General features: G+C 39.6%; 4 protein-coding genes and 1 long non-coding RNA gene across 11 annotated transcripts; 2 read left to right on the plus strand and 3 right to left on the minus strand.

The window, feature by feature from the left end:
* Positions 1-137: 137 nt before the first annotated feature.
* Positions 138-3,148, minus strand: pclaf (PCNA clamp associated factor). Its single transcript, XM_008412616.3, has 4 exons — positions 2,991-3,148; positions 1,767-1,856; positions 1,513-1,690; positions 138-364 (listed from the first exon to the last, which is right to left on the minus strand). Exons 1-4 carry the CDS (start codon positions 3,034-3,036, stop codon positions 325-327), a joined length of 354 nt encoding a protein of 117 aa, XP_008410838.2. The 5' UTR covers positions 3,037-3,148; the 3' UTR covers positions 138-324.
* A 429-nt stretch (positions 3,149-3,577) lies between these two features.
* On the plus strand, positions 3,578-14,301 carry nedd1 (NEDD1 gamma-tubulin ring complex targeting factor). Of its 5 annotated transcripts, none has more exons than XM_008412604.2 (16): positions 3,578-3,732; positions 4,572-4,715; positions 6,235-6,329; positions 6,775-6,891; positions 6,977-7,117; positions 8,435-8,664; positions 8,764-8,965; positions 9,934-10,054; positions 11,308-11,439; positions 11,781-11,837; positions 11,919-11,993; positions 12,097-12,263; positions 12,814-13,012; positions 13,083-13,230; positions 13,903-13,969; positions 14,078-14,301. In XM_008412604.2, the coding sequence occupies exons 2-16, from the start codon at positions 4,580-4,582 to the stop codon at positions 14,180-14,182; spliced, it is 1,992 nt and encodes a 663-aa protein (XP_008410826.1). In that variant the 5' UTR covers positions 3,578-3,732; positions 4,572-4,579; the 3' UTR covers positions 14,183-14,301. The 5 variants fall into 5 exon arrangements, with proteins under 5 accessions (XP_008410826.1, XP_081464427.1, XP_081464426.1 ...); XM_081608301.1 differs by having other exon boundaries at positions 13,089-13,230; XM_081608300.1 differs by having other exon boundaries at positions 12,814-13,007; positions 13,081-13,230.
* LOC145552028 (uncharacterized) lies at positions 10,803-15,163 on the minus strand. 2 transcript variants are annotated; one of them, XR_014087968.1, is made up of 2 exons: positions 15,023-15,163; positions 10,803-12,252 (listed from the first exon to the last, which is right to left on the minus strand). It is a non-coding gene; the product is annotated as an uncharacterized LOC145552028 (long non-coding RNA). The 2 variants fall into 2 exon arrangements; XR_014087967.1 differs by having other exon boundaries at positions 10,803-13,262; positions 15,023-15,135.
* lyrm5b (LYR motif containing 5b) lies at positions 15,154-17,755 on the plus strand. Its single transcript, XM_008412610.3, has 3 exons — positions 15,154-15,356; positions 15,628-15,683; positions 16,601-17,755. Exons 2-3 carry the CDS (start codon positions 15,636-15,638, stop codon positions 16,805-16,807), a joined length of 255 nt encoding a protein of 84 aa, XP_008410832.1. The 5' UTR covers positions 15,154-15,356; positions 15,628-15,635; the 3' UTR covers positions 16,808-17,755.
* On the minus strand, positions 16,841-23,176 carry LOC103466782 (uncharacterized). Of its 2 annotated transcripts, XM_081608303.1 has the most exons (11): positions 23,047-23,176; positions 22,558-22,782; positions 21,724-21,781; positions 20,749-21,136; positions 19,819-19,913; positions 19,642-19,728; positions 19,020-19,095; positions 18,443-18,534; positions 18,144-18,262; positions 17,950-18,049; positions 16,841-17,086 (listed from the first exon to the last, which is right to left on the minus strand). In XM_081608303.1, the coding sequence occupies exons 2-11, from the start codon at positions 22,689-22,691 to the stop codon at positions 17,015-17,017; spliced, it is 1,221 nt and encodes a 406-aa protein (XP_081464429.1). In that variant the 5' UTR covers positions 22,692-22,782; positions 23,047-23,176; the 3' UTR covers positions 16,841-17,014. The 2 variants fall into 2 exon arrangements, with proteins under 2 accessions (XP_081464429.1, XP_008410836.1); XM_008412614.3 differs by having other exon boundaries at positions 16,841-18,049.
* Between the last annotated feature and the right edge of the window lie 36 nt (positions 23,177-23,212).

Genomic DNA, 23,212 nt, shown 5'->3' on the forward strand with positions numbered 1-23,212 from the left:
TCACTTGATTTCATGTTATTCTGGAATGAAGTCCAAGAACTGAAGACAAACATGCGTTAATCAGGATTAGGTCCACAGATTATCCAGCATGTCTTGAGAAAATCCCACATTAGTAAAACATTTGACACTACTCATCAGACATTCATTTAATATTTAATAGAAAAAAAGCCGAGAAGAAGTCAAGCCACAAATCATAATCCTGACTCTGCAGGATGTAAAAATAAACAGTTAAAACATGTTTAATGAGCTATACAACAGAATTCAGTAGTATTTATATACACATATACATTAAAATTCCTTCCTGGGTAGAGACGCCAGGCATGCTCAGTCATCTTCCTCATCCTCGGCAGGCAGAGGTCTGGACCTGAGCAAAACAAAGACGTATGAGATTAAACTGAGAAGTAGACCAAAAACCACCTGCTGGAGAGTTTCATTCTGTGAGAAAGATTCTCTCAATCATCTGAAAATAGAGTCATCAAAATGTGCTGGAAAGAAGGAGCTCAAGGCTACAAATGAAGAAAAATCTTTTTTTCACCCACATGTTGGAAAAATGTGTGGGGAAAAAAAAACATTTGCTCATTTATGTTTTTGCTCATAAAGGAAATGAGGGAGGGGGGGACATCCAGAAGTTAACACTTTCCAGAGTAATTCAGATTTCCCAGTGAAAAAAGCGTCCATATCACTGACATACCGATGTTAACAGCACTATATTGTGCATCCCAACTCACAGCAGAGGTTAAATCTAAATAAATAAATCTGTTGGAATCCAAACAAAAACACAATTCTCATCAAATCAAACCTCATTAACACCAGGGTTTGTACTTTTCTTAGTTATATTTAAGCCATTTAAGTTTCCCACCACACATTTGGGATAAAAATAAAACGAACTAAAAAAAAATTAATTCACTATTATGTCATTTATTACTATTATTAATAACATCTTGTGATGGTATCTTCTATTTAGTATCTGCAGCAACTAAAATAGAAGAAAATTGTATGTCTCATATAGTTTGGTAATTCTACCTGGCCTAAAAAAGGATAAATTTAATCCGATTTAATTTCAGACAGAGACAGAAAAAGTTTGTCTTTTTATTAGATACATAAAAATGTCCACAACTGTAGATGATGTCTAATTTTAGGCTTTAGAGCTGCACTGATTGCAGTTTTATGGACAATTTTTAAAAAAGCACCTTCCAAACACCAAATTGAAATGCAAGCATTTCAAGGATTTCAATCACCTGTATGAACCCTGAAATGCACAAACCATTTTACCTGAAGTAAACATCTCAAATGAATGAATGGATTCATGCTCAAACTTTACAAAAAAGCTCTGCAGTTTAATGCCAAAGTGTTAAAATCTGTAGTCGATATGAAACACGCCTCTAACTGCAGTGGTATCACATCTCAATGTTTTTAAACGGTCAGGATAAAATTAGAGTCAGCTCAGCATCGTCTTTATCTGCCAACTCAGAAATCTGACCAGACGCCAATCTGTGGTTTCATCAAACATACTTCCTGCTGGCCTTCGACATGCCGCTGCCACCAGCCTCCTCTTCATCAGACTCTGTGGGTTTCTGGTTTTCCTTCTCGGGCTTTCTAGGTGGCCCGCCAAAGAAATCCCCGATGCCTTTCTGCCAGGTGGGGGTCGGACGGAGACACACGGGGTTCCCACCGGCGTATTTGTTCTTTGCTGTGGAACAAACTTCAGTGTCAGTTGCGTCATGTACGATCGGCGTTCAGCTGTGACTGGGTGAACTCGAACTGACCCGGGTTGGACGAGTAGCCGCTGGACGACGACGACGACGCATTGGCTGAACTGGAGCCCAGTGACTTACGAGGCGCAGATGCTGCAACAGCTGGAAAATAAGATGCGACAGACTGATGAGAGAGAGAGAGAGAAACACACACTTAAAAGAACCACCTCATGTGTTTCTCTTGACTATGATGCAAAAAATGCAAATGGATAGTTTTATTCTAGAAAATTGAAACAATTTAGATATTTTCAGAATTTCATCATCACATTGTTGTGCATTTTATAACTTTCAAGAATATTTACTAGATTCTTGGTACAGAACCTGAATTACTGAAATGCATCCGAAAACTGGTGATTATTAACCAATTAACCGAAGAACTAAGAGTTACAGTTCACTCAAAAATAAGGGAACATAGTTGCTTTTCCATTATTTAATTTATTTTTTCTGTAGTTCCAGACCAGAAATATCCTTCAAGCAATTTTCATACTTTTGTGAATGAAACAATGTAACCATAACTAAAGCTTGAGCATTTATACGCAACAGCTCTGTAAACACCGGCATTTATAAAAGGTACTGATCAAATTATACAGTTTAAACATACCAAAGAAGTGAAAATGTGATTTATTTTTACGCCGAATTTTCAAAAACATTTAATAAAATAGAAATAAAGAGTTTATTATATTTCATCATTAGTCTATCTCTTGTTATTAGCGTGAACAGACGTAATTATGAAACTTCTGAATGGAGTTTGGTGGAACATTCATACAGAGACGCTCTGAGGCGCTAAAAACTGGCGCCAGTTTGGCAGAAAGCTGAAAACGAAACAAGACGAACGTTTTTTGTCAGCTGACAAGGTGTCAGATAAGTCCGAATCTGTTGGAATAAACATTCTTTTACAACTACAACGACCTTTAAAGTGTTATAATATGTTGTTTTATTCAGTATGAGCCGAAAAGTGCGGAACCAGTCTCCTGTTGGCGGGAGGCTGTTTAAAGATGCACCACCAGCCGATTATTTAACTCATTGACAGTTACACTAATCAGATGTGGGAGGAAATAAATTACATCTAATACAAACTTAATCTAAAAAAATATAAGGCGTCTTCTTTGTGTCGGTTTATGAAGCATGTCTGACGGATTCCAGGTCACCAGATTCAATACAAAAATCAAGTTTTTTAAACAATACGAAATAAAAAAAATACGTTGGTAGAATTTAAATAAATCTCGTTACTTTTACCTTTCCTGTATGATGCAGGAACACTGTCGGCTTTAGTCCTCACCATGTTGGCGGCGACCTTGTACAGTAAATCGATGATTCAGATAAAATTATACCGAGTAAAGAAAAGCGTCCCGCCTCCGTTTAAAACCATTTGTGGATGGGGCGGGAGATTACTTCTTCTCTTCCGTTCATGGGACAACATGACGCGAGTCTGCGGCCTAGCGGTGTAGATGTGCTACAGCAGCTCTTAAGAGTCTAGAAAGAGCTCTTTAGACGTCTTTTTCTCACACCAAACATCCTTATGTCATTCTTCGCTGTATCCATACACCATCTTTGTGGTGTTTTCTTTTGCAAACTATTTGCACACAGAAATGCAAATGGTTTGGTGAACAGGTGACGACAAACATTTCTTCGTATATATTTATTATTTTATATAAAACTTACAAATCTTATGTGACCTAAAGTTCTGTTTAGAGATAACGACCATCCTAACAGCATGTACATGATTACGAGAAGATTAAATGGAAGAAGGACAGATATTTAATTTTTAAAAAGTAATCTTCAGATGGACTGAAGGGTCTGCGCGTTTGGTTGTCCTTTCCCCTTCCAAGATGGCGGCCTCGCTGACGTGTTATTGCAGCTTAGACAGGCGCCTGTTGGGTGTTTTATACCTCCTGGTGTTCCGTAGTGGCGGTTAGCGGCTACAGGAGGATCGAAAACTAAACATTGTCAGTTTTTGAGGATCTTCTTTACTTTCAGGGTTTGTATAACTTTCTTATCCAAAATCTTTTAAGATTCCGGAAAACTTTCATGTTGTTCACGACACTTTTCTGGCTTCTCGGGAACTTTAAACCTGCAGTAGCTCACAAACGTTAGCTAGTTAACGTTGACTAGTTGTAGCAGGGTTGGTCAGATTGATCAATATAAACCAACAAGCTTTTAGTGTAATGGTTAAAAACTGATGTTTGCTGCGGGGAGATTTGTTATATTTGCTTACATTTAAATGATTTTTTCAGCAAATTTAGTTTCGTTGTGATATAAGCAACAAAACACCTGAGTTTTTATATCCTCACCATATAACTACAATAAAACCTAATTATAGTACACCATTCATGCACAGAGTGACTTGGAGTGTTTTATAAAATAAACATACTTTAAATAAAGCATACACGAAAAGACAATGATGGAACAGACTTATGAATTGTTTTAATTTAAAGTTTCAATTAATTTATTTTCCAGCTTTTCAACGTTTTGGGGAGTTTTAGACATAAAATTCTGCAAGTTAGAGGAAAAAACTGAGACGTTTTCGAGAAACACTCTTTTTAATGAGTTCAGTGATGAATGTGCACATCAAAGAGATCCTCTGTTCATCTTTGCTCTGCAGAGACTCAGCTGCGTTAGGTACAAGTGAAGGTTATAGTTCAACTTCTGAACGCTATGATTTCTCAAATTGTTGCCGCTATGTTTGCTTTAAATTACTCCATCTAAACTTTTCTGTAATATGTTAAAACCTCAAATGCTGGATTAGTTTTTAATGTGGAAAGTTCATGGGTTTTTTGATTGGGAACCACATTGAGGTGTGTTTGTTTTAACCCCCAGCTGCTGCCATGGAGGAGGTGACGCGCCTGGTGTCAACCGGAGACTGTGTGAAGATCTGGGATGCGGTTTCCATGGCGACTCTGGAGCAGTTTAACCCCCACAGCGGCAGCCATCCCGTTGCTCAGGCCTGCTGGAGCTCCAACAGTATCCTGATGAATGGTTGCAGCTGAGATCTGGATGGAAGAAAATGGATAATCTTAACGCTTACGGGGGGGAAAAAGTGTTTCTATCTCCTCTCGAATACATTTATTCAAATTTTATTCATTTATTTGTTTTAATTAAATTTGCATCAAAACATCCAAAATATTGGAATTAATACTTTGTTTATTCCAAAGGGAAGTTAAATGTCAAAACTTATATCATCCAAGTTTCCTCAAAGTTGCATTGTGGATGGTGATGCTGTGGGCAGGAAGGAGCTCCAGTAGCAGTCAGTCTCGCAATGACCCTGAAGAGGCCTCTGACTGAAGACTGCATGACAGTCATGACATGTTAACAGTTAACAGCATAGATTATATTCCACACTAACATAACCGGGCTGATACCATCAGTTGTTGAGAAACATTGCTAATCTGCCTCATTTGCTTCTGCTACTTCTCTTTAAAGCAGGGGTGGGGCAATGTATGTCTTTGAGGGCTGATGTCCTGCAACTCTTAGATGTCTCTCAGGTTCAACACGCTTCAATAAAATTCTTGAATCACCTCTTAAGAGCAGTCAGGTTCTCCAGAGTCCTGCTAACGACCTCATTATTTAACTCAGATTTGTTGAAGTTGAGACACATGCAAAGGTTGCAGGTTGCCCTGGAGGCCCGGAGTTGCCCAGCCCTGCTTTAAAGGGACACTATTAATGTAAAATCAACTTTTTTGAGCTATACATCATGTTATAATGTTATTCCCTCATCCAAAACAAACCTGGAGTGTAGTTTTATGTTTGGGAAATCCTTTAATCTCCATGGCAACCATTCAGCTGTACAAAACGTCTGGGTGGACCTAGCCCCGCCTTCCAGGTGCAGCTCCTCCCCTGAGCTGCATTTTAAAAGCTTCACAGCTTTCGCCTCACAGAGCAATCCTCCCCTGTAACTCGGCTCCTTCAGACTAGCCAGCAGCAATTAGCAAACACCTGATTGAACTGCACATTGCTGAGCTCTTTATATGAGCCTCTTCTCAGTGAAACGCTGGTAAAAATTATGTTGAGGGGTTAATAGAGGATCGATGTTCTGCTGACTTGAGAAGGAGTCTTTAAAGAGACAGACGCCCAATTTTAAGGCATTAAGTGACAAAGTGAAATTTAATGTAAGTCAGATTTGATATGCAGCATTTTTAGTAAGAACTGAAGTTACAATCAGCACAATCAATAGTTACTTGATTGTGCTGTAAAATGGGAGTATGTGACTGGAAAGCATATAACACTTCCCCTTTAAATCTTATACACTCTGGACAGGTTGCTAGTCCATCACAGGACAAACGACCATGCACACACACACACACACTCTCACAAATTAGAGAATCTAACAGCTGTGTTTTAGAAATGTGGGAGGAAGCCAGATTCCTCAGAGAGAAACAGTGTTGCTCCTCATATTAATGTTTTTCTGTAACTTCAGTGTTTTTATTTTTATTCTTAGCCGACCAAGTTAAAAACGTCTCCATCCTTAACCCAGTTCCCTCAGACCAGTACCTGGTGAGTGCCAGCAGCAGCGGAGACAAGCTGGTGGTTTCCAGTCTCAAGTCGGCTCCTGTTCCAGTGGTTGAACTGGCCGATGGGGTGAGTCCTCTCTGGTCGCCTCATCTTAGAGCTAAATTTAAAACCAGAGGAAAAATCACTGAGCCTTCCAGTAGGGGGCGCCAGAGCTGTCAGCCAGAGGCCCAACACGTTTTTGGGTAAAGAAACGTTTAAAGTTCAGAGAAATTTTTAAAATATGGCTAGGCAAATATGTGTTATAGGAAGACATTATTATCAACACCTAACACCAACTAAAAAATTAAAACTTAAAAAAGGAAAACATAAAAAAACACAACATAGATGTCAATGGTTTCATCCTAATTAAAGTGTTTTTTATCTAGCCTGGTGGGGGCACAAGTCAAGCCTGGTGGCCCGCCAGGCTTATGATACACTGGGGGAAACGCTGTCAGAGGTTTAAAATGTCTAGTATGATCATTATTATAAGTCTTTTATTCACATTTTTCCTACATTCTTGTTTCTGATGCAGAAAAAACAGACCCGGGTGTGTCTGAGTTCCTCATCCCAGTTTCTGGTCAGTGGCGGTCTGGACCAGTGCGTCCACATGTGGGACCTGAAGTCCAAGAGGCTGCACCGCTCCCTCAAAGTAAGAAGACCTCAGCGCACAGAGGCCCACCCGACCCACCAGCTGGGAGTCTGAACTGCTGATGCTTCCTGTTTGTGTCTCTCAGGACCACAAAGAAGAGGTCACCTGCGTGTCCTTCAACGCTAACGACAGCTGCATCGTCTCCGGCTCCACCAGCGGCGACCTGGTCCTGCACAGCCTGACCACCAACCTGTCCAGCAGAGCCTTCGGCCACGGCAGCAACCAGGTGAGACAGATTCTCATCTGGGGTTTGAATTCAATCATAAGTAATTATTGATTATGATTAAACAATTATTGAAATAATCATCAACTAATTTAGTAATCGGTTAATTGTTAACTGGAGTATATAGACTCTAAATAAGGCCATTTTCTGAAAAACAACAAAATGACAGCAGTAATTAAAACTACAAAAATGTATACATTTTGCATTTAAGATCAAAAAAACAATAGCTGACATTTTCCTGATTTAAATGGTCCAGCTGTCAAATTTACTGCCAAACATCAGGAGAAAGGGTTCCTCAGCCTTCCCTATTTTTATCCAGATTTTTTGCATTTCAATTTGCATTAAATCATAAAAAATCTTGTCTTTAAAGTATTGTAGATCAGGGCTGAAACGATTAATCATGATGGTTCAATTATTTAAAAAATAATCAACTAATTTAGTCATTGATTAATCGTTAACTGCTGGAGTTTACAGACTCAGAAAAAGGCCATTTGCTGAAAGAATGAAACCGTCAGAGAGGCAAATAAGCCAAAACTGTATAAAAAATATAAACATTTTGCATTTAAAGTAAAAACAAATATTTATAAATAGGTCTTACCCAAAACTCTTCAAATAGCAGTTTTGGCTTCACCTGATACAAATTATGTAAAATATATATGAATGAAACACCTTTTGCTAATTATTTATAGATAACTAATCTATAATAATCAGCAGATCAGTTTTTATCAATTGTATTGATAAGATTTGAGCTTTCCTCATGTTGATGTTAGAAGTATTTTTTTAGCTGCAGATTTATTGTTTGCTTGAAATAATCAAGCATTCACTAGATAAATGCTATAGTAATACATTTTAGGCAATAAAATGCTTAGATTCTTAATTAAAAAGGAATTTAATTATTTGTTTTCATTTTTGGAATATATTTCTAATATTGCGTAGAATAAGATGAAGTAGTTAACTGATAAATGAATGTGCCAATTTTATTATCAGACTAATCGATTAATCGTCAGAATAATCGATAAGTAAAATAATTTAGTTTCAGCCCTAATCACAAGTGAAATTAGATTTGCACAACATTCATAGCCAACATGAATGATGCTCTTAAACTCCACATAGGAACTGCATTTAATCATATTTTTAAATGTATTGATCTCTTTGAACAAACGGCAGAGAAAATATCAATTCCAACAATATACGGACAGTTAAACGTCATTAATTGGAATATATTGTGAAAACGATAAATCAAAAATCTTATCATGATACGTAATTTATAACGATAAATGATACAATAAATGCCCACCCCTCCTTATTTTGCCTCCCCAGCCCATCCACGACCTGCGGCTGTCCACGGTGAAGCGCTCGCTGCTGGGAAGCGTGTCTGACGGCGGCACCATGGTGCTGTGGGACGCCAACACTCAGAGGGAGCTGCAGGTGTTTGACGGCGCCCACAAGGCGCCCAGCTCGGGGTTGGCCTTCTCCCCGACCAGCGACCTGCTCGTCGTCAGCGTCGGCCTCGATAAGAAGATCATCTGCTACGACACGGCCAGCAAGTTGTGAGTTCTGCTCGCTTTGAGACATCGGTCCAGTTCTGATGCTTCACGCTGATGCAATGAGAACTGGAACATGTCCGTGTTGAATTGACCGCCCTGCAGAGTCCTGCGGGCGATCCGTGTGGACACCCCTCTGACCTCGGTGGACTTCACGCTGGACGGCACCGGTCTGGTGGTCGGGTCCACTCAGGGGAAAATCTACCAGTACGACCTGAGGAACTCCAGCAGCCCCACCAGAATCACAGTGGCCCACAAAACCTCCGTCACCTGCCTGCGTTTCCAGAGTAACGCCAGCAGACTCAAGGTGGAGTAAAATCTGGATTATCAGAGTAGGGATGCAAGCAATTAATAATCTTACAATAAATTGTCGATTAATGTGTTATTAGATTAAAATAGGTTCCAATGAAAACGTCTGATTAGGCCTTATTTTAGTGTTGTAGTTTGGCCGCCATCCAGCAGAGGGCGCCGCTACTCATTCGTAATAAGCAAAACCTTTGATACAGAAACAAAGATGGCGGCCAAAACCAGAACGGGAAAGAGAAACGGTCCAAACAGAGTCCGGTGTATGCGGTTCAGTTTTAAAATGTAAACACCCGACAAGTTAAGTTTCATCTTAATGTCGCTCATTCAGCTGAGATGCATAACGAAGCAGCGACGGCATCCTAAAATGTACTGATGCGCTCCGGAGGCCAGGAGGTCGTGAAAACAGAAGAGCGGAGGAGATAATGCAGGGAAATTATAACACGATCGAAAAAAACACGATGCCAATAATCAAGATGGCTTTTTAAGACTTCATGGAGTGAAGTTCTAACATCCCTTCAAAAGCAACTACAGACGGTATTTATTTATTAACATATCTCCGTTTCAAGTGTGTCACATATTGGTTTTCTTTTATTTTTCTATTCATCAACCCAAGAGGTTGCCGTTTCGTTATATTTTATAAATATGTCTGATTTCAATAATGTTTAGGAAAAACACGTTTATGTTTATTCAATCAGTATTTATTACAACCGACTCAAAATAATGTCTAAATTTATTGATGTTTTCTTTTTTTTTTAATGTAACCTATGGAGCTCTTCATGTTACTGAAAGACGGTCATAAGAGAAAACAAGTTTTTAAGAAAATGGCCGCTGATCAAGTAATCGTTAAATAAGATCAATTAACTTTAAATTAACTCATTAATCGACAACTTGCTTCCCTCGCTGATGAATCTGAGATGACATTTATTAAACGTAAAAACATTTACACTCTTTCTCTCTGTCCCGCTTCAGTCCAGTAGACTCGGGCATGCCAGGACTTCCAGTTCAAAGAGATCCAGTTCCAAACTGGGCATCCAGTCTGACCCCGCCCCCAGCGCAGGCCCCGCCCCTCAGAGACAGGTCACCTGCACAGGTAACCGCAACTGTCCTTCCCTGCTGTCTGACCTAAACGCTTCAGTCAGAGCGGTTCATGTGTGGGAGAATTGTTGTGAGAAGTTAAAGCTGTTTTTCATTCTTTAAATTAAAAAAGTATAGAATTCATTTGTTAAGCAAATTCAATGAAGTTTGATTACGATTGTTTTCTTTTGAGTGTATCTGCAGACTCTGCTGCAAAGATTTGTTTTTGAAAAATATACTGTTTTGATTGTGATAAAACTGCATATATTTAAAACAGTGAAGGTATAATAAGCTTGTGTTTCCAGCTGTACGTTAATTTCTAAATAAAAGGGTGCTTATCAAGCTTCAGCAGGTCTGTGGGCCCGAAGCATCAGGGTTGAGAAACCTGCACGAAACGCACTGCATTTCCCAAATCACTTCTCCTTGTGGATAAACAGAAAGTCTCCAGGTTTGAAAAACAAGCTTCCAGAAAAATAGATGGAATAACATTTAAGTTATGTTATTTTCCAGGCTATAACAATTTCTAAATACATTTGACTCATTTCCCAGTGCTTTGATGAATGCGTCCTATAATCTAGAGTGACATAAAGTCAGAAAAATATTTTATAAAGAGGAAAACGGCTCTATACCATAGATAAATTAATAATCCAACTTTAACTGGAGACCATTTTCTACGTCTGGACAAAGTGGAAAAATAAATCTGTGTGTTAAAATTTCCTTTTTGGTTCTTATTGGAATAAAGTCCAGTCATTTCTGAACTGAAAGAAGAAAAACTTGAAAGTTTTACTCCAATAATTTTCACAGGAATTTGATCTACTGCCATTTCTAAAAACAAATGTTAAGGATCAAAAATCTTAAACTTGTGTTGGATTTTTCTTTTCTCAAATTTTAAGCTCCTGTTTGATTGGAATTTATCTTGAATCCTGTTCTGCGTAACAAACATACAGAAGAATGAACCAAAGAAATAAAAAGTATAACACTGAACAAAATGCTTAAAAAATGGTGATTAGTATACAAAATAAAAACTATTAATGCATCCTCAAAAGAAGGCAGTGTTAAGAAATTAAGCGCTTCCCAAAACACTTGTTTGTAAAGTTCTGGTTCTGTGAGGGTTTTCCTCTTCAAAACATGTTCCATTGAGCCAGAAAACAGCGTTGAGCCAGAAAACAGGATGGAACAAAACATCCTGTTTTGTTCCATCCATCCAATCACTGTCTGGATTTTCTTCTGTGAAGAAAATCCAGACAGTGATTGGAGTGTTCTGTCCAGCAGAGGGCGCCAGCGCGGAGGTGATGTGTCGTGAGGGTGAAGGCCAGCAGGGGGCAGAGCAACATCCTCAGGGGGAGAAGTTCGGGATCGTGGGACGGAACAGTCTAGACGTCTTCTCTCCTCCTCGCGAAGGTCCAAAAATCTATTTTTTATAAATTAACATTTCTTTCTGAATTTATATTTACTTTAATAAGACAGAAAATATGAAATCAGTTCAGAACTTTAAGATTGCATTCTGCGTAACGGCCAGCAGAGGGCGACTCAAGCCTTTACTGAACTTCTTCTTTTTACAATTTCCATGATTAATATGTTAAAGGCCATCACAGCACAACAGTGGTTTGTTCTGCTGCTAATAATTATGAAGCTGTCTCACATTTTCTTTCCCTGTTTAACTTTTAAATCTACATTTTTATGCTCCATCCCAGCTGCAGACAGATGTGTTTAATTCGGTTTCTCTGCTGCTGCCGCTGCAGGTCCAGACCCGGGGACTCAGGCCGTAGAAGGAGACGCTGCCTTTGGAAGATCACAGGGTACCGCAGGACGCATCACTTCCTTCCACCTCCTCATAAATCGTCTGGTTCTGGATTAACGCCCTGACTGTGTTTCCATAGTTACCGGTGTGGAGGGCGAAGGTCAGCAGTTGGTGGGACGGGCCAGCCTGGACATCTTCTCTCCGGTCAGAGAAGGTCAGAGTTTTACTGGAAACCCTGTTCTGATGCGAGTTTTCAGCAGATTAGTCTACATGTGTTTGCCTGTTGCCATGGCGATGACCTCTCTGGCTGCTGTCAGACTCTCACTCAGGTGGCGGCTCACAGCGCCGGACACCCCTGGGGACCCAACGGGGCGCAGCCGGGGGCCGGTCCTACAGCCCGCTGTCCATCTTCCTGTCCCCTCAGACGATCAAAGAGGAGGAGCCGACCAACGCCACCGCCGGCGTTGAGCCATCTGACAGGAAGGTGATGACCATATTTAGTCAGGAGGATTAACAAACTTTTTCTTGAACAAGCATTAAGAAACCTACAGAAAACTCTACAAAATGTAAACAAACATCAGCTTTTACAGTGTTTTTTATTTATTATTCAATAATTATTACATTAATTTAGCATAAATGTTGATTTTAGATGATCATGTGTTCTTTTTTTATCAGATAAATATTTTATGACTTTATTACCAGATTAAAAGAAAACATGTAATATTTCACATTAATCACATAAGATGTTATTTAGTCCTTCTGGTCTTTTTCTTGTCTGAATCTTTTCCGTTTTCTGATTGCTCCGTTAGTTTGAGGAGCAAAGATGAATTTAGCTGGCAGCCAATCAGAAAATGAGCGTCAGAAATAATTATTTTAACTTGTATTTTAAAAATATTATCGTGTAACAAAAATTATGATAACTAAAAATAAAAGCTTTTTTTTCATGTTCTCATCTTCTCCAATTTTCTGAGGCCCCCACTTTGATAAACTCTGGTCTGAAGCGAAGGTTTGACCTCTGACCTCTGTTGTTTCAGCCTGAGAGGAGCAGCGGCTCCAACCAGGAAGGGGGGTCTCAGACTCTGCCCTCTACAACCCAGCAGACCAATCAGAGTCAGGCGGTGACGCCTTTCTACGCTGCAGAACCGAGCCTCCGTGGGGCCAACGGCATTCAGACTCAGCTCAGTTACGGCTCATCTGCCGCCGGCGCAGCAGCAGCAGCAGCAGCAGCAGCAGGTACAGCTTGGTTTCCATGGTTACGGCACCAGTCTGGGTCCGTTTCTAACATCCTGATTCCGGCGTTAAGCTTCAGGTTCAGCTGCGATGGCAGCGGCGTGCTCGTCTCTGTCCCAGAACATCGCAGACGTGGTCGGACAGGACGGCGCCGCTCCGCTCACGTCCCTGCAGATCCACTTCATCCAGAACATGATCCACGAAACGCTGGAGGAGTTCAGGTGTCCAAACTTTTTATCACTTGGACTCAAAACTATTAGCGGGTCAAAAATAAAATCATTTTTTAAAACTAAAATCAAAAACAACATATTTTTTTTTATTTACTCAACAATAAATTAAGTTTAACTATATTAAACACATTTTTTGTAGGAATGCTGTTGATAGAAAACTTTAACTGTTGTATGTTTTTCTTCTTTAATGAAAGGCATCCAGTTATTTTTGAAGAATCCTGAGAAATATTTTCTATTTTCAGCAATAAAACCAGAATCTAGTTCAGTCTCCATCTGAAAACACCTGCTGTATGTAGCCAAGTCTTAATACAGCAATTAAAAGCAGGCTGTGGTTCGCCAAGGTTTACTTTCAAGTTTGTCAATGAGTAGATATGGTCCTAGTCGCCATGACAACAGAAGGAAACCATAAAGTTTGGAAAAGTTGATTGCTTTGTGTTGCAGCTAACATTTTTCTCAATAGATTTGAATTTAAAATGTGTAGTTTTGTACTAATTTATTCTTGAATTGTGGTTGGGGGGGAGGCTGCAAATAAATCATTCCAGGGCCCGTAAATGGCCCCCGCTCCCCACTTTGACCAACATTAGTTGAAAAGCTTCCTTACTTGTGCAGAAAACTGGGAAACAGTAAATTTAAAGGTTGTTTTTTTTTTTCCTGTGACGTTAGGACCGCCTGTCACCAGGACATCCTCAACCTGCAGGTGGAAATGATCCGGCAGTTTTACATCCAGCTGGTAAAAACTTCTGTTTTTCATTCTGAGGACTTAATTCAAGGATTTATGTTCAATTTGATCCTTTTATTTAGCTAAAACCGGTGACGTTCGTTTGACATGTTGTTCCAGACGGAGATCCACGGTCTGATCGAGAAATATTCTGTCAACGAGTCTCTGGTGGAGGAGATCGAGAGGCTGCGGGAGGAAAACCGCCAGCTCAGAGCCAACTACTGAGCTGCTGCCATCCAGCCTTTAGCCCCGAGTCGAGTCTGACAGGCTGCAGTGCCTTCATCCCAAACTGCTTATTCTGTTTGTCTGCATCAAATTCAGTAAATGACCGACAGAAACCAGCATTTTGACTCAACGTGTTATGTTGTAATTTAATATTTTGTCTGTTGATGCATGAAATTGTGAGCGGTTCGTCTGTGTGTTTGTGTTTTTATCAAGAAACATCTTGGATGAAAAATAGAGAATTGTAACAGAGAAGTTGTTTTTCCACTACAAATTAAATTTGTTCAAAAGTTTCTTAATATGAACCTCAAATAAATTGACTCTTATTTAAAAACAATCTGGAGAGTCATCTGTCACTTGTAATTAACAAAAACTAGAAGTTTACATACACCGAATCAAGACATACAACTGTTTTTCCCCTGAAGTTAAATCAAACCTTTCTTGTTTTAGGTCAGTTAAAAATACCATTGTTATTTGTATTTGTTAAATGCCACAATAAGGAGAATCTCATATGTATTTATTACTATTAAAAATCAGAAGTTTACATTTAATGCTTTTATTTCAATTCAATTCGAGTTTTGGTCGGAGTTTGGAGGATTATCATCCAAACCTTCGGGACTCTGTTCCCAACGTCTGGGTTTTCTAGTAACATGCGATTCATTTCGATAAAAAATGTTTTATCGAGTCCCACCACTACATATTTTATAACACTATTCAAGTACAATTAAAAAGTATGGCATAACTACTAAAACTACTCGTAGAATTACGTTTAACAAGTTATTTACGTAAGTTAATGCAAGTAGCTACGCTTCAAAACTCATTAGCTTCACGTTCGTCACTTACATTTTTAGACGTTTGGGTCAGTGTTTGGAAGATTACCATCCAACCTTCGCGGCTCTTTGATTCTCAGCTGTCTGTACCAGTTTTGTCGTCGTCGGCCTTTTTGTGTCCGTTTCAGGAGGTTACCATCTTGATATTCGCTACTCTTTGGTTGTTTACTCGGAGTTCCAGATTCAGCTTTTTTTCAAGGATCAGATTTACAGATAAAGTTTGAACTTTAAATCAGTCTGTCTGAGCGGTCCACCCCAAGTTTATTTTCCACACAAACGGTTGTAAACAGAAGGCGAACCAAATCATTTTCCGGGTTGACCGGAGAGTCCGGAGGTCACCTGGACAGGTGAGAAGCTGCTGGTTTTAACTGGACAGAGTAGTCGTCATTTTGTAACTATCCTGAGTCCAACTGAGCCAACTGTGTGAACTTCCTGCTCGAACAGCTGTTTAACCTTCACCGTAGTACAAAAATATCCTTTTACATGTAATCTGAACGAACCGAATGCCGTCTCCACTGCAGAGAGAACGTGCCTGGTGCAGAAATGCAAAATATTGACTTATTTTCTGGTCCATTTCAACAGAAACTTCAGATAAATTCCTGCCGTTTTGTTTCGCAGCTCTTTGGATGATGGCCAACCCTCTGCGGTCTGAGGTGGTTCGGCTCTACAAGAACGTGAGTTTTCAGTTCCTCGTTATTAACCAATCAGTTGACAGATTATCAGTGAAGTCACTAAGGTGAAGACACAGAACATCCAATAAGCTCCTTGTGATTTCTATTTATTTAATGAATGGAGAGTTTAGAGTCACATCTGTGATTTGTTAGGACTTTAAAAAGCTCAGAGTGAATCAGAGGTCCAAATGTGACGGTTCTATTGCACTTTAACTTTTTTTCTCATGATCATCAAGCAAAATATGACCCCTTATTCTAGTTCTAATGTAATAAAACAACCTGAGACAGCACAAAGATGGAGGCACTTTACAGGTGACCTGATATGCTTCTTTGAACATGTTAGGTCTCGTTTGTCTACTCAGTTCTCCTTATTTTGAGCTGTTTTAGGGCTCTTGTAACTTTAAATCCAAATAAGCTGCTGATGGCTACATCGCTAACCAAGCGTTTTACACCGACATGTGAAAATGGCTGCAAACAGATAAACAGTTATACTGTACAACCGTACATCTTTGAAAAGCAGAAATAGAAACTCCGGAACAACCAACAAGAATAATTTAGCAAGTAGTTTCTGGATGGTAAGTCAACAACAAAACACTTCTCTTTTCCAGCAGCCATTGTACAGTGCATACAACGGTAAAACCAGCTGACCAAACGTGCTAGAACTCAGCTAGGGTTGCTAGGTAACCGGCAGGGTTCTGCCAGGGTTGCTAGGTAATGAGCAGAGTTTTTCTAGGGTTGCTAGATTTATTAGGGTTTGTTTTTTTAATGGCTCATTTTCCAGACACCAAATTTTTTTTTAACTTATTGCCAAAAAACAGCTGGGTGTTTTTAGAAGCAGTTGAGACCAAAATGGAAGTACAAAAATATGCAAAATATGAATAAGTCCCCTTTAAATTTTATTCACCAATCTTCATCCTCAGCTCCTCTACCTCGGCCGGGAATACCCGAAAGGCGGTGACTACTTCAGGGACCGTCTGAGAGCGGCGTTTACCAAGAACAAGTCCGTCCAGGACCCGGAGCAGATCAAGGCCATGATCGCCCGGGGGGAGTATGTGGCGCGGGAGCTGGAGGCGCTCTACTACCTGAGGAAGTACCGGGCGATGAAGAAACGTTACTACGAGGAGTGAAGACGCTCCGCAAAGACTCGCATAGAAAAAAGAGAAAATAGAAACATTTTTATTTAAGAACAGATTAATCAACAGCAGCTTCAACCGACCCTGCAGAGTTTAATATATAAAAAAAAAAACCCAAAAAAACAAAAAAAAACACAAAAGGAATAACAGTCTAAAAATAATGTATCAGTTATTCTTCAGAAAACGGGGAGGAGTTTCGGGTCACATCGTAGGGGGCGCTAGAGAGTCTCCATCAGCCAGGTTGGCCCTGCAGATCGGACAGGTGGAGTTGTCCTGTCGGGAGGAAACAGGCAGGTTAACACAGAGATGTTCATCACAGACAGACATCTCACTCTGTTACAAAATCAGCAGGGTTTATCTAAATCGGGCGTGTCCAAATTTTTTGTTGTGTGGGGAAAAAACTGTCGAGTCAGACAAAAATTAAAAAAATTAAAAAATTAAAAGCTTTACATAAAATGGAAAACAATTAAGGCTGAAATGACTAACCATGATTAATTGATTATTTAAATAATGTTTACCAACTTAGGGATTGTCAACTGGAATACACAGACTCAAAAGAAGGACATTTGCTGAAAGAACAAGATCTAAAGACAATTAAACCGAAACTACAAAAAGATGAAAAATCTTCTCTGTCTGTAAATGTGCTACAAAAAACTCTTCAACTATCATTGGTTTAGCTTCACCTGGTTCAAATTCTGTAAAATAAATAAACAAATCTTCAATTCAGCACCTTTATAATCCAATTACTAATCAGTTAATTGATGTCAAGACCAGCAGAACTGGATGAGCTTTTCATATGTTTATGTTAGAAGTATTTTTTTAGCTGCAATTGATCAACAGAATAATATATTGCTGCATTTTAGGGAATAAAATATTTCCCTTTTCACTAAACGGAACTGAATTGTTTAGTCACATTTTCTAATACATTTATAATAATATATATATATAAAAAAAGGCTCAAGTGTTTAAATGAAAACCCTGGAAAATGTGCGATTAATCATCAGAATAATCGATAAAATAATCATTTACTAAAATAACCGTTACGCGTTATATATTCTAAGAGTTTGGAGATAATTACTGTAAACTCGACAACTTGACAATAAGAACTTGGGTGTTGGTTTTCTCTGTGCCTGTACCTTTAACCACCTGTCGATGCATTGGACGTGGTAGTCATGGAAACAGGGCAGCATCCTCAGCTTGTCCTTGTCAGCGTATTCGCAGAAACATATCTGACACCTGCGGACGGGTGAAACAGAGAGGCGGGTTAAATCTTCCAGTTCAGATTGGGTCGGGTCGGACCGGACTGGACCGGACCGGGTTCTGGACTCACTGGGTGTTCCCGCTGTTGGTCGCAGAGCAGAAGTTTTTGGTTGGAAACCTCTGGATTTCCCTGCGACTCATTTTCTTTGACACAACGGTGCCCTGCCGCTCTTCGAACTCCAGGAGAGCCTGAGAGGAGAAGAAAGGAATCCAGACTGAGACCCCTCACCGCGGTTACCACGGAAACCAGGCGTTTCCATGGCTCCTTGCTCTGAGGGGAACCTTCTGGAACTTTACAAAAAGAAAAAAAAAACAAAAAAACAAACGCCGTTGTTCAGAGACGACGTTGGGTTCGGGTCGGTTTCTCACCTCGTAGTCGTTCCCCTGGAGATCTTCTGCGAAGTCGGGTACCCTGCTCCTCCTTCGGCTCCGCCCACGCCGCCTGTGCTGACCAATCAGATCTATGGAAACACACCAGGTGCATTGGTTAAAACATGAACAAATCAGATGCTAGTTTATATCATCTCTATGATTTGTAATATGATTACTTTCAAAAAGTTTTAGTGTCCTGAAACGATTTATCAAATTAATCGATTATTGAAATAGTCGTCAACTAATGTAGTACTTAATTGTTAACTGAAGTGTAGAGACTCTAAAACAAATCATTTACTGAAATAACACACTCAGAGCTGTAATTAGGACAAAACCATGCAAAAAAACACATTTTGCATTTAAGATCTAAACCTAAACCTAGCATGTTTGTTAATGACTTATTGTGTAAACAAACTTAACATGTTATTTTATTGTTTCTAATTAAATGTAAACACAGCAATAGCAAAATTGTTTTATGATTTTTTTCAACAAAGTTTTGTGCTAATTTGTAATGGAAAAGCAGCTAATGCTGTTTATACAGCAGAAATTAGTTAAAAAGACTTTCTGATCATACCATCTTCGAATCCAACCAGAGGAGAGACGGCGGCCAACACCTGAGACATCCAGCTGGGCTGCATGTAGGAGTAACACTGCACACAGAGAGAAGCACCGTCAACACCAGAACCAGAACCGGGTTAAACCAAACAGCAGGAGCTGACTGTCAGAGATCCAACTGGATCGTAACCACGAATACGTTACTTTTTTTTTTTTCAAAGAATGTTTTGTTTTTTTTGTGTGTGCAAATTTGCTGTATTAAAGGAAACATCTAGTTTCCAAATTCTTTTGAAGTCAACTGGACAAATTTTTATTTTCAGTTATAAGAACAGGTTTTGTGTCACTTCCTTTCAAAACATTCACTATATTTAGTAAAGTTTAATAAAATAAATAAAAGCCGATCTGGATGCCCACAAAGTTGACTTTTTAGTAAAGTTTCCAGATAGACTGTGTTCTACTTATTATAAACTTTTGGTTATAAAAATGCAAATACTTTATGTCCTATTTAACATTTTCCATTGTTAAATACGACCGATAAAAAAGCCGGGCTGCACTTTGCACACTGCTCTACAACCAACACTAAATAAAACAATCAGGTTTAAATATGCAGACATTTTATTTTGATAAATCATTCGCCTCACCCTTTGGTGGCTCTGCTGATGAAGATGATGAAGATGATGGCTGTGATGATGATGTCTGCTGAGCGACTCCTCATGGTCGAACTGAGCCTGAAACAAAACAAAACCAAAACAGGAAGTTAGTCCCACCTGTTCAGGTGAGCTGCTGGGAGTCTGCAGCAGGAAGTAAGGAAGTCCCACCTGCAGGCTCCGCGCCAGCGCCTCGTCTTCCTTCACCTGTAACGAGCGAACAGTCGCCTCCTCATCGTCGCTGATGACGATCTGCTCCACCACGTCTGCAGCACAGACAGACAGACAGATGAAGCTACGAAGCTTCAGGTGCAGCTTTATTGTCCAAACTCTGACCTACGACTGGGAGACAAATCGATCTTATTGATTTATTGGATTTTTGAAGATTAAGTTTTTGGAAAATGTGGATTTTTTTCACCGATGCACCCTTTTGGTTTCCATACTTCAGAATGATGTCAGCACAGGGTAGCCATCTTGTTTGATTCTGAACTATGGAAACTAAATGAGTGCATCGGTGGAAAGAAAATCCAGATTTGCTAAAAGTTAAATCTTCAAAAACCAAAAATTCAAAAAACTCATTTATTGTCCAGCCCTAGGAACAATTAAATGCAAATATTTCTTGTACAGTTTTGGATTAATTTCTGCTCTGAATATTTTTGTTCCATCAGGAAATTGTCTTTTTTTTAAGACTCTATATTCCAGTTAATGATTAAACTGACAGCTGACAGCTAATTTAGTAATTAGCTACTTGATTAGCTACTTCAATAATCACAATTAATCCAATTACTTGTTTCAGCTCTAGTTAGTACTGCTCTGAAAATGTTTGGGGGTTTTTCAGCAAAATTTTTATTTAAGTCTGTACTTAATGATTAATCGATCACTAAATTAGTTGACGACTATTTCCATAATCAATTAATCCAATTAAACCTCCAAAATGCTTCTCATAAAAGGGATTACTGAAATAAAAGCCATTTTTGAACATATTTTCTGTCATATCCTTTTTAGAAAATAAAGTGAGAAAAAAGAAATTTACTTAAATCTGGCATGAATTCATGAAGTTTAATGTTTAAGTCTTATCACTGAGCGCCGCCGTGTCCTGACCTAGTGAGGCGTCTCCTTGTCCTTCGTTCAGCCATTTCCTCTCCTCTTCGGTGAGGAAGGACAGCGAGCTGGATGAGGATGCTGCTGCGGGGGGAGACGCTGAAGCTGACGCGTCAATCCGGTTTGACCTGAGGACCGACTCTGGAGTGAGGTAGGAGACAGAGGAGGAGGAAGACGACGAAGACGACGAAGACGAGGAGGAAGAAGATGATGAGGAGGACGGGGTTTCCAGCCAGCCGCCCAGAGAAAAACTCCTGAGAGATGATGCTGGAACGAAGCCAACACTCGGGTTGACCAGTCGCCGGCGCTTAGATTTACGTGGAAAACCTTCGCCGGGCCCTATGGACTTCTCTGGTCCTGGAGCGCCGCCGGCCGCCACCTGAGGTCCCTAAACAGAGAGAGAACGCTGACTAAGCATTTATCATTCTTCTTCACAGGTCTGCTTAAAAAATTATCAGCTGATCCAGAAAGCTGCTGCTGGTGTTCTGACTAAAAGCAGGAAGGTAAAATGCATCACCCAGTTCTAAAGTCCTTCCACTGGTTGTCTCTAGCTGAGAGAATAGACTTTAAATCCTGCTGTTAGTTTATAAATCACTGAACGGTTTAGGACCACAATACATCTGCTGTTGTCATAGCAACCTTCCAGAACCTCTCAGATCGTCCAGTTCTGGTCCTGCAGCCAGAACCAGAACCAAACATGGAGAAGCTGCATTCAGCTTCTATGCACCACAAATCTGGAACAAACTTCCAGAAAACTGCAAAACAGCCGAAACACTGAGTTCCTTTAAATCTAAACAAAAAACCCACCTGGTTGTTATGCTTTAGAAACATAATAAGTGAAATATAAATCAACATTTTCATGTGTAACGATGGCATTTAGCGAAATGTAATGTTTCAATTGTTGACTGTGTTCTATGACATGTAGCACTGCAAATATTGTGATAAAACATCATTTTCAGCCAGAACGGGACTCACAGGGCTGTAAAGATCCTCCGCAGTACGGCGGTGTCTCCTCCGTTTGCCGAGCTGTGGGCTGGAGAAAAAGAAACAGAACCAACTGGCTGTGAGCTTGACATTTCTGTGGCCTTCAGCTGCAGTCTAAAACTAGTTAACATGGAGAATAACTCATGTTTGAGCATTTATTATGAAAAATTTCTTACGATAAAAATTTTGATTTATCAATGTTATGACAAATTTCAGTTATCAGCCTTAAGAAAAAAGAAAACACTTGTAGTATGATTGGAAATGCTACTTTTGCCATTTTCTCCACCCACTGTTCTACAAGAGCATGGAAAATAAAAGTAAATTTGAAAATATGACTAAATGCAGTTACTGTGTGCAGCTTAGTAATATAAAAATCACACTTTAAATAAATAAATAAATAAGAGGTCTCCTGAAGAACTCAGTTTCAGATGGGAGTGTTTTTAAAGAACAATATTTGTGTTTGGGGCACATATATTTGTGTCAGACATACTGTTACCTAAAAAAAAGTAAGTAATAATTTGCATTTTTTAAATCATTTCTATTGTCACAGTAGTACCACAAAATATCGCGATATCGCCCACGCCTACTTTCCATATTCCATCTGTCAAACTGTGCCATCTTTAAATCTTAACAGATTAGACTCAAGAAAGGAAACCTTGTACATTTTGTGATAGCTGTGTGTTCACAAAATGGACAAAACTCTGAACTAAAATTTGTGACCCAGAATCAACAAACCGAACCGAATCTGGTTTAAATAGGTCTGAAACTACAGCCAGAGATGAGCAGCAGTTTGACAGCGAAACAAAAACAACTGTGTGTCTGTACCTGGGGGTTTCTGGGACAATGACGGACAGATCACTGAACAGGTTCTCTGTGGGTTCCAGCAGACATCGTCGGTTCAGACCTCCGGGGCTGTCCGGTTCTGAAGAACCAGGGCTGGCAGGGAACCTCTCAGCCATCGCGTTTCACAAACCTGTCTCCAAACTGACCAATCACCTGCGGCTCAGTCTCATATCAACGGCATGGTGACGAGGATAAAGAGCAGGTCGCCTGTAGCAGAGAACCAGATTTAAACCGGTAAAAAACCTGAAATACCTGCCGAACTGATACCTCAAATAAAAATTTGTTTTTAAAAACAGAAAATAATTCATTTTAAACTGAAAGTAGCTTCAGTGATAGCTAGCCCAGTTAGCTGCACCAGGCTCATTAATGAGCGTTTTAATGACAAACAAGACAATTAAAACATCAGAGATTAATTAAACTTCACTGCCTTCGCCAGAGCAGAAAACATGATGAGATTAAAAATGAGTTTACCTTCAATTTCTGCCTTTTTTTCGGTTTCTGAACGGACATACAGTCTGAGAACCGCCGCTTAGCTGACAACAGAAAGTCCCTTTCAAAATAAGGTATCCTACTTCCGGTAACACTCTGGGGAGAAAGTACCGAAAAATCCCCCTTCATAATAAAAGTCTTTCGGTTT

The sequence above is a fragment of the Poecilia reticulata genome, chromosome 6 (assembly GCF_904066995.2).
Source record: "Poecilia reticulata chromosome 6, P_reticulata-male-v2, whole genome shotgun sequence".
Lineage (NCBI taxonomy): Eukaryota > Metazoa > Chordata > Actinopteri > Cyprinodontiformes > Poeciliidae > Poecilia > Poecilia reticulata.

Bases quoted from the DNA above. Each gene is read 5' to 3' on its own strand.
- LOC103466782 (XM_008412614.3), bottom strand. From the start codon at position 22,691: ATGGCTGAGAGGTTCCCTGCCAGCCCTGGTTCTTCAGAACCGGACAGC. The intron at 21,782-22,557 runs GTACAGACACAC...CTTTTTCTCCAG, and splicing joins ATTGTCCCAGAAACCCCCAG to CCCACAGCTCGGCAAACGGA. The intron at 18,050-18,143 runs GTGAGTCCAGAA...ACCCGTCCGCAG, and splicing joins ACCAACAGCGGGAACACCCA to GTGTCAGATATGTTTCTGCG.
- pclaf (XM_008412616.3), bottom strand. From the start codon at position 3,036: ATGGTGAGGACTAAAGCCGACAGTGTTCCTGCATCATACAGGAAAG. The intron at 1,691-1,766 runs GTCAGTTCGAGT...TTTGTTCCACAG, and splicing joins CGGCTACTCGTCCAACCCGG to CAAAGAACAAATACGCCGGT. The intron at 365-1,512 runs GTATGTTTGATG...TGTTTTGCTCAG, and splicing joins ATGTCGAAGGCCAGCAGGAA to GTCCAGACCTCTGCCTGCCG.
- lyrm5b (XM_008412610.3), top strand. From the start codon at position 15,636: ATGATGGCCAACCCTCTGCGGTCTGAGGTGGTTCGGCTCTACAAGAAC. The intron at 15,684-16,600 runs GTGAGTTTTCAG...CTTCATCCTCAG, and splicing joins TGGTTCGGCTCTACAAGAAC to CTCCTCTACCTCGGCCGGGA.
- nedd1 (XM_008412604.2), top strand. From the start codon at position 4,580: ATGGAGGAGGTGACGCGCCTGGTGTCAACCGGAGACTGTGTGAAGATC. The intron at 12,264-12,813 runs GTGATGACCATA...CTGTTGTTTCAG, and splicing joins TTGAGCCATCTGACAGGAAG to CCTGAGAGGAGCAGCGGCTC. The intron at 13,970-14,077 runs GTAAAAACTTCT...ATGTTGTTCCAG, and splicing joins GGCAGTTTTACATCCAGCTG to ACGGAGATCCACGGTCTGAT.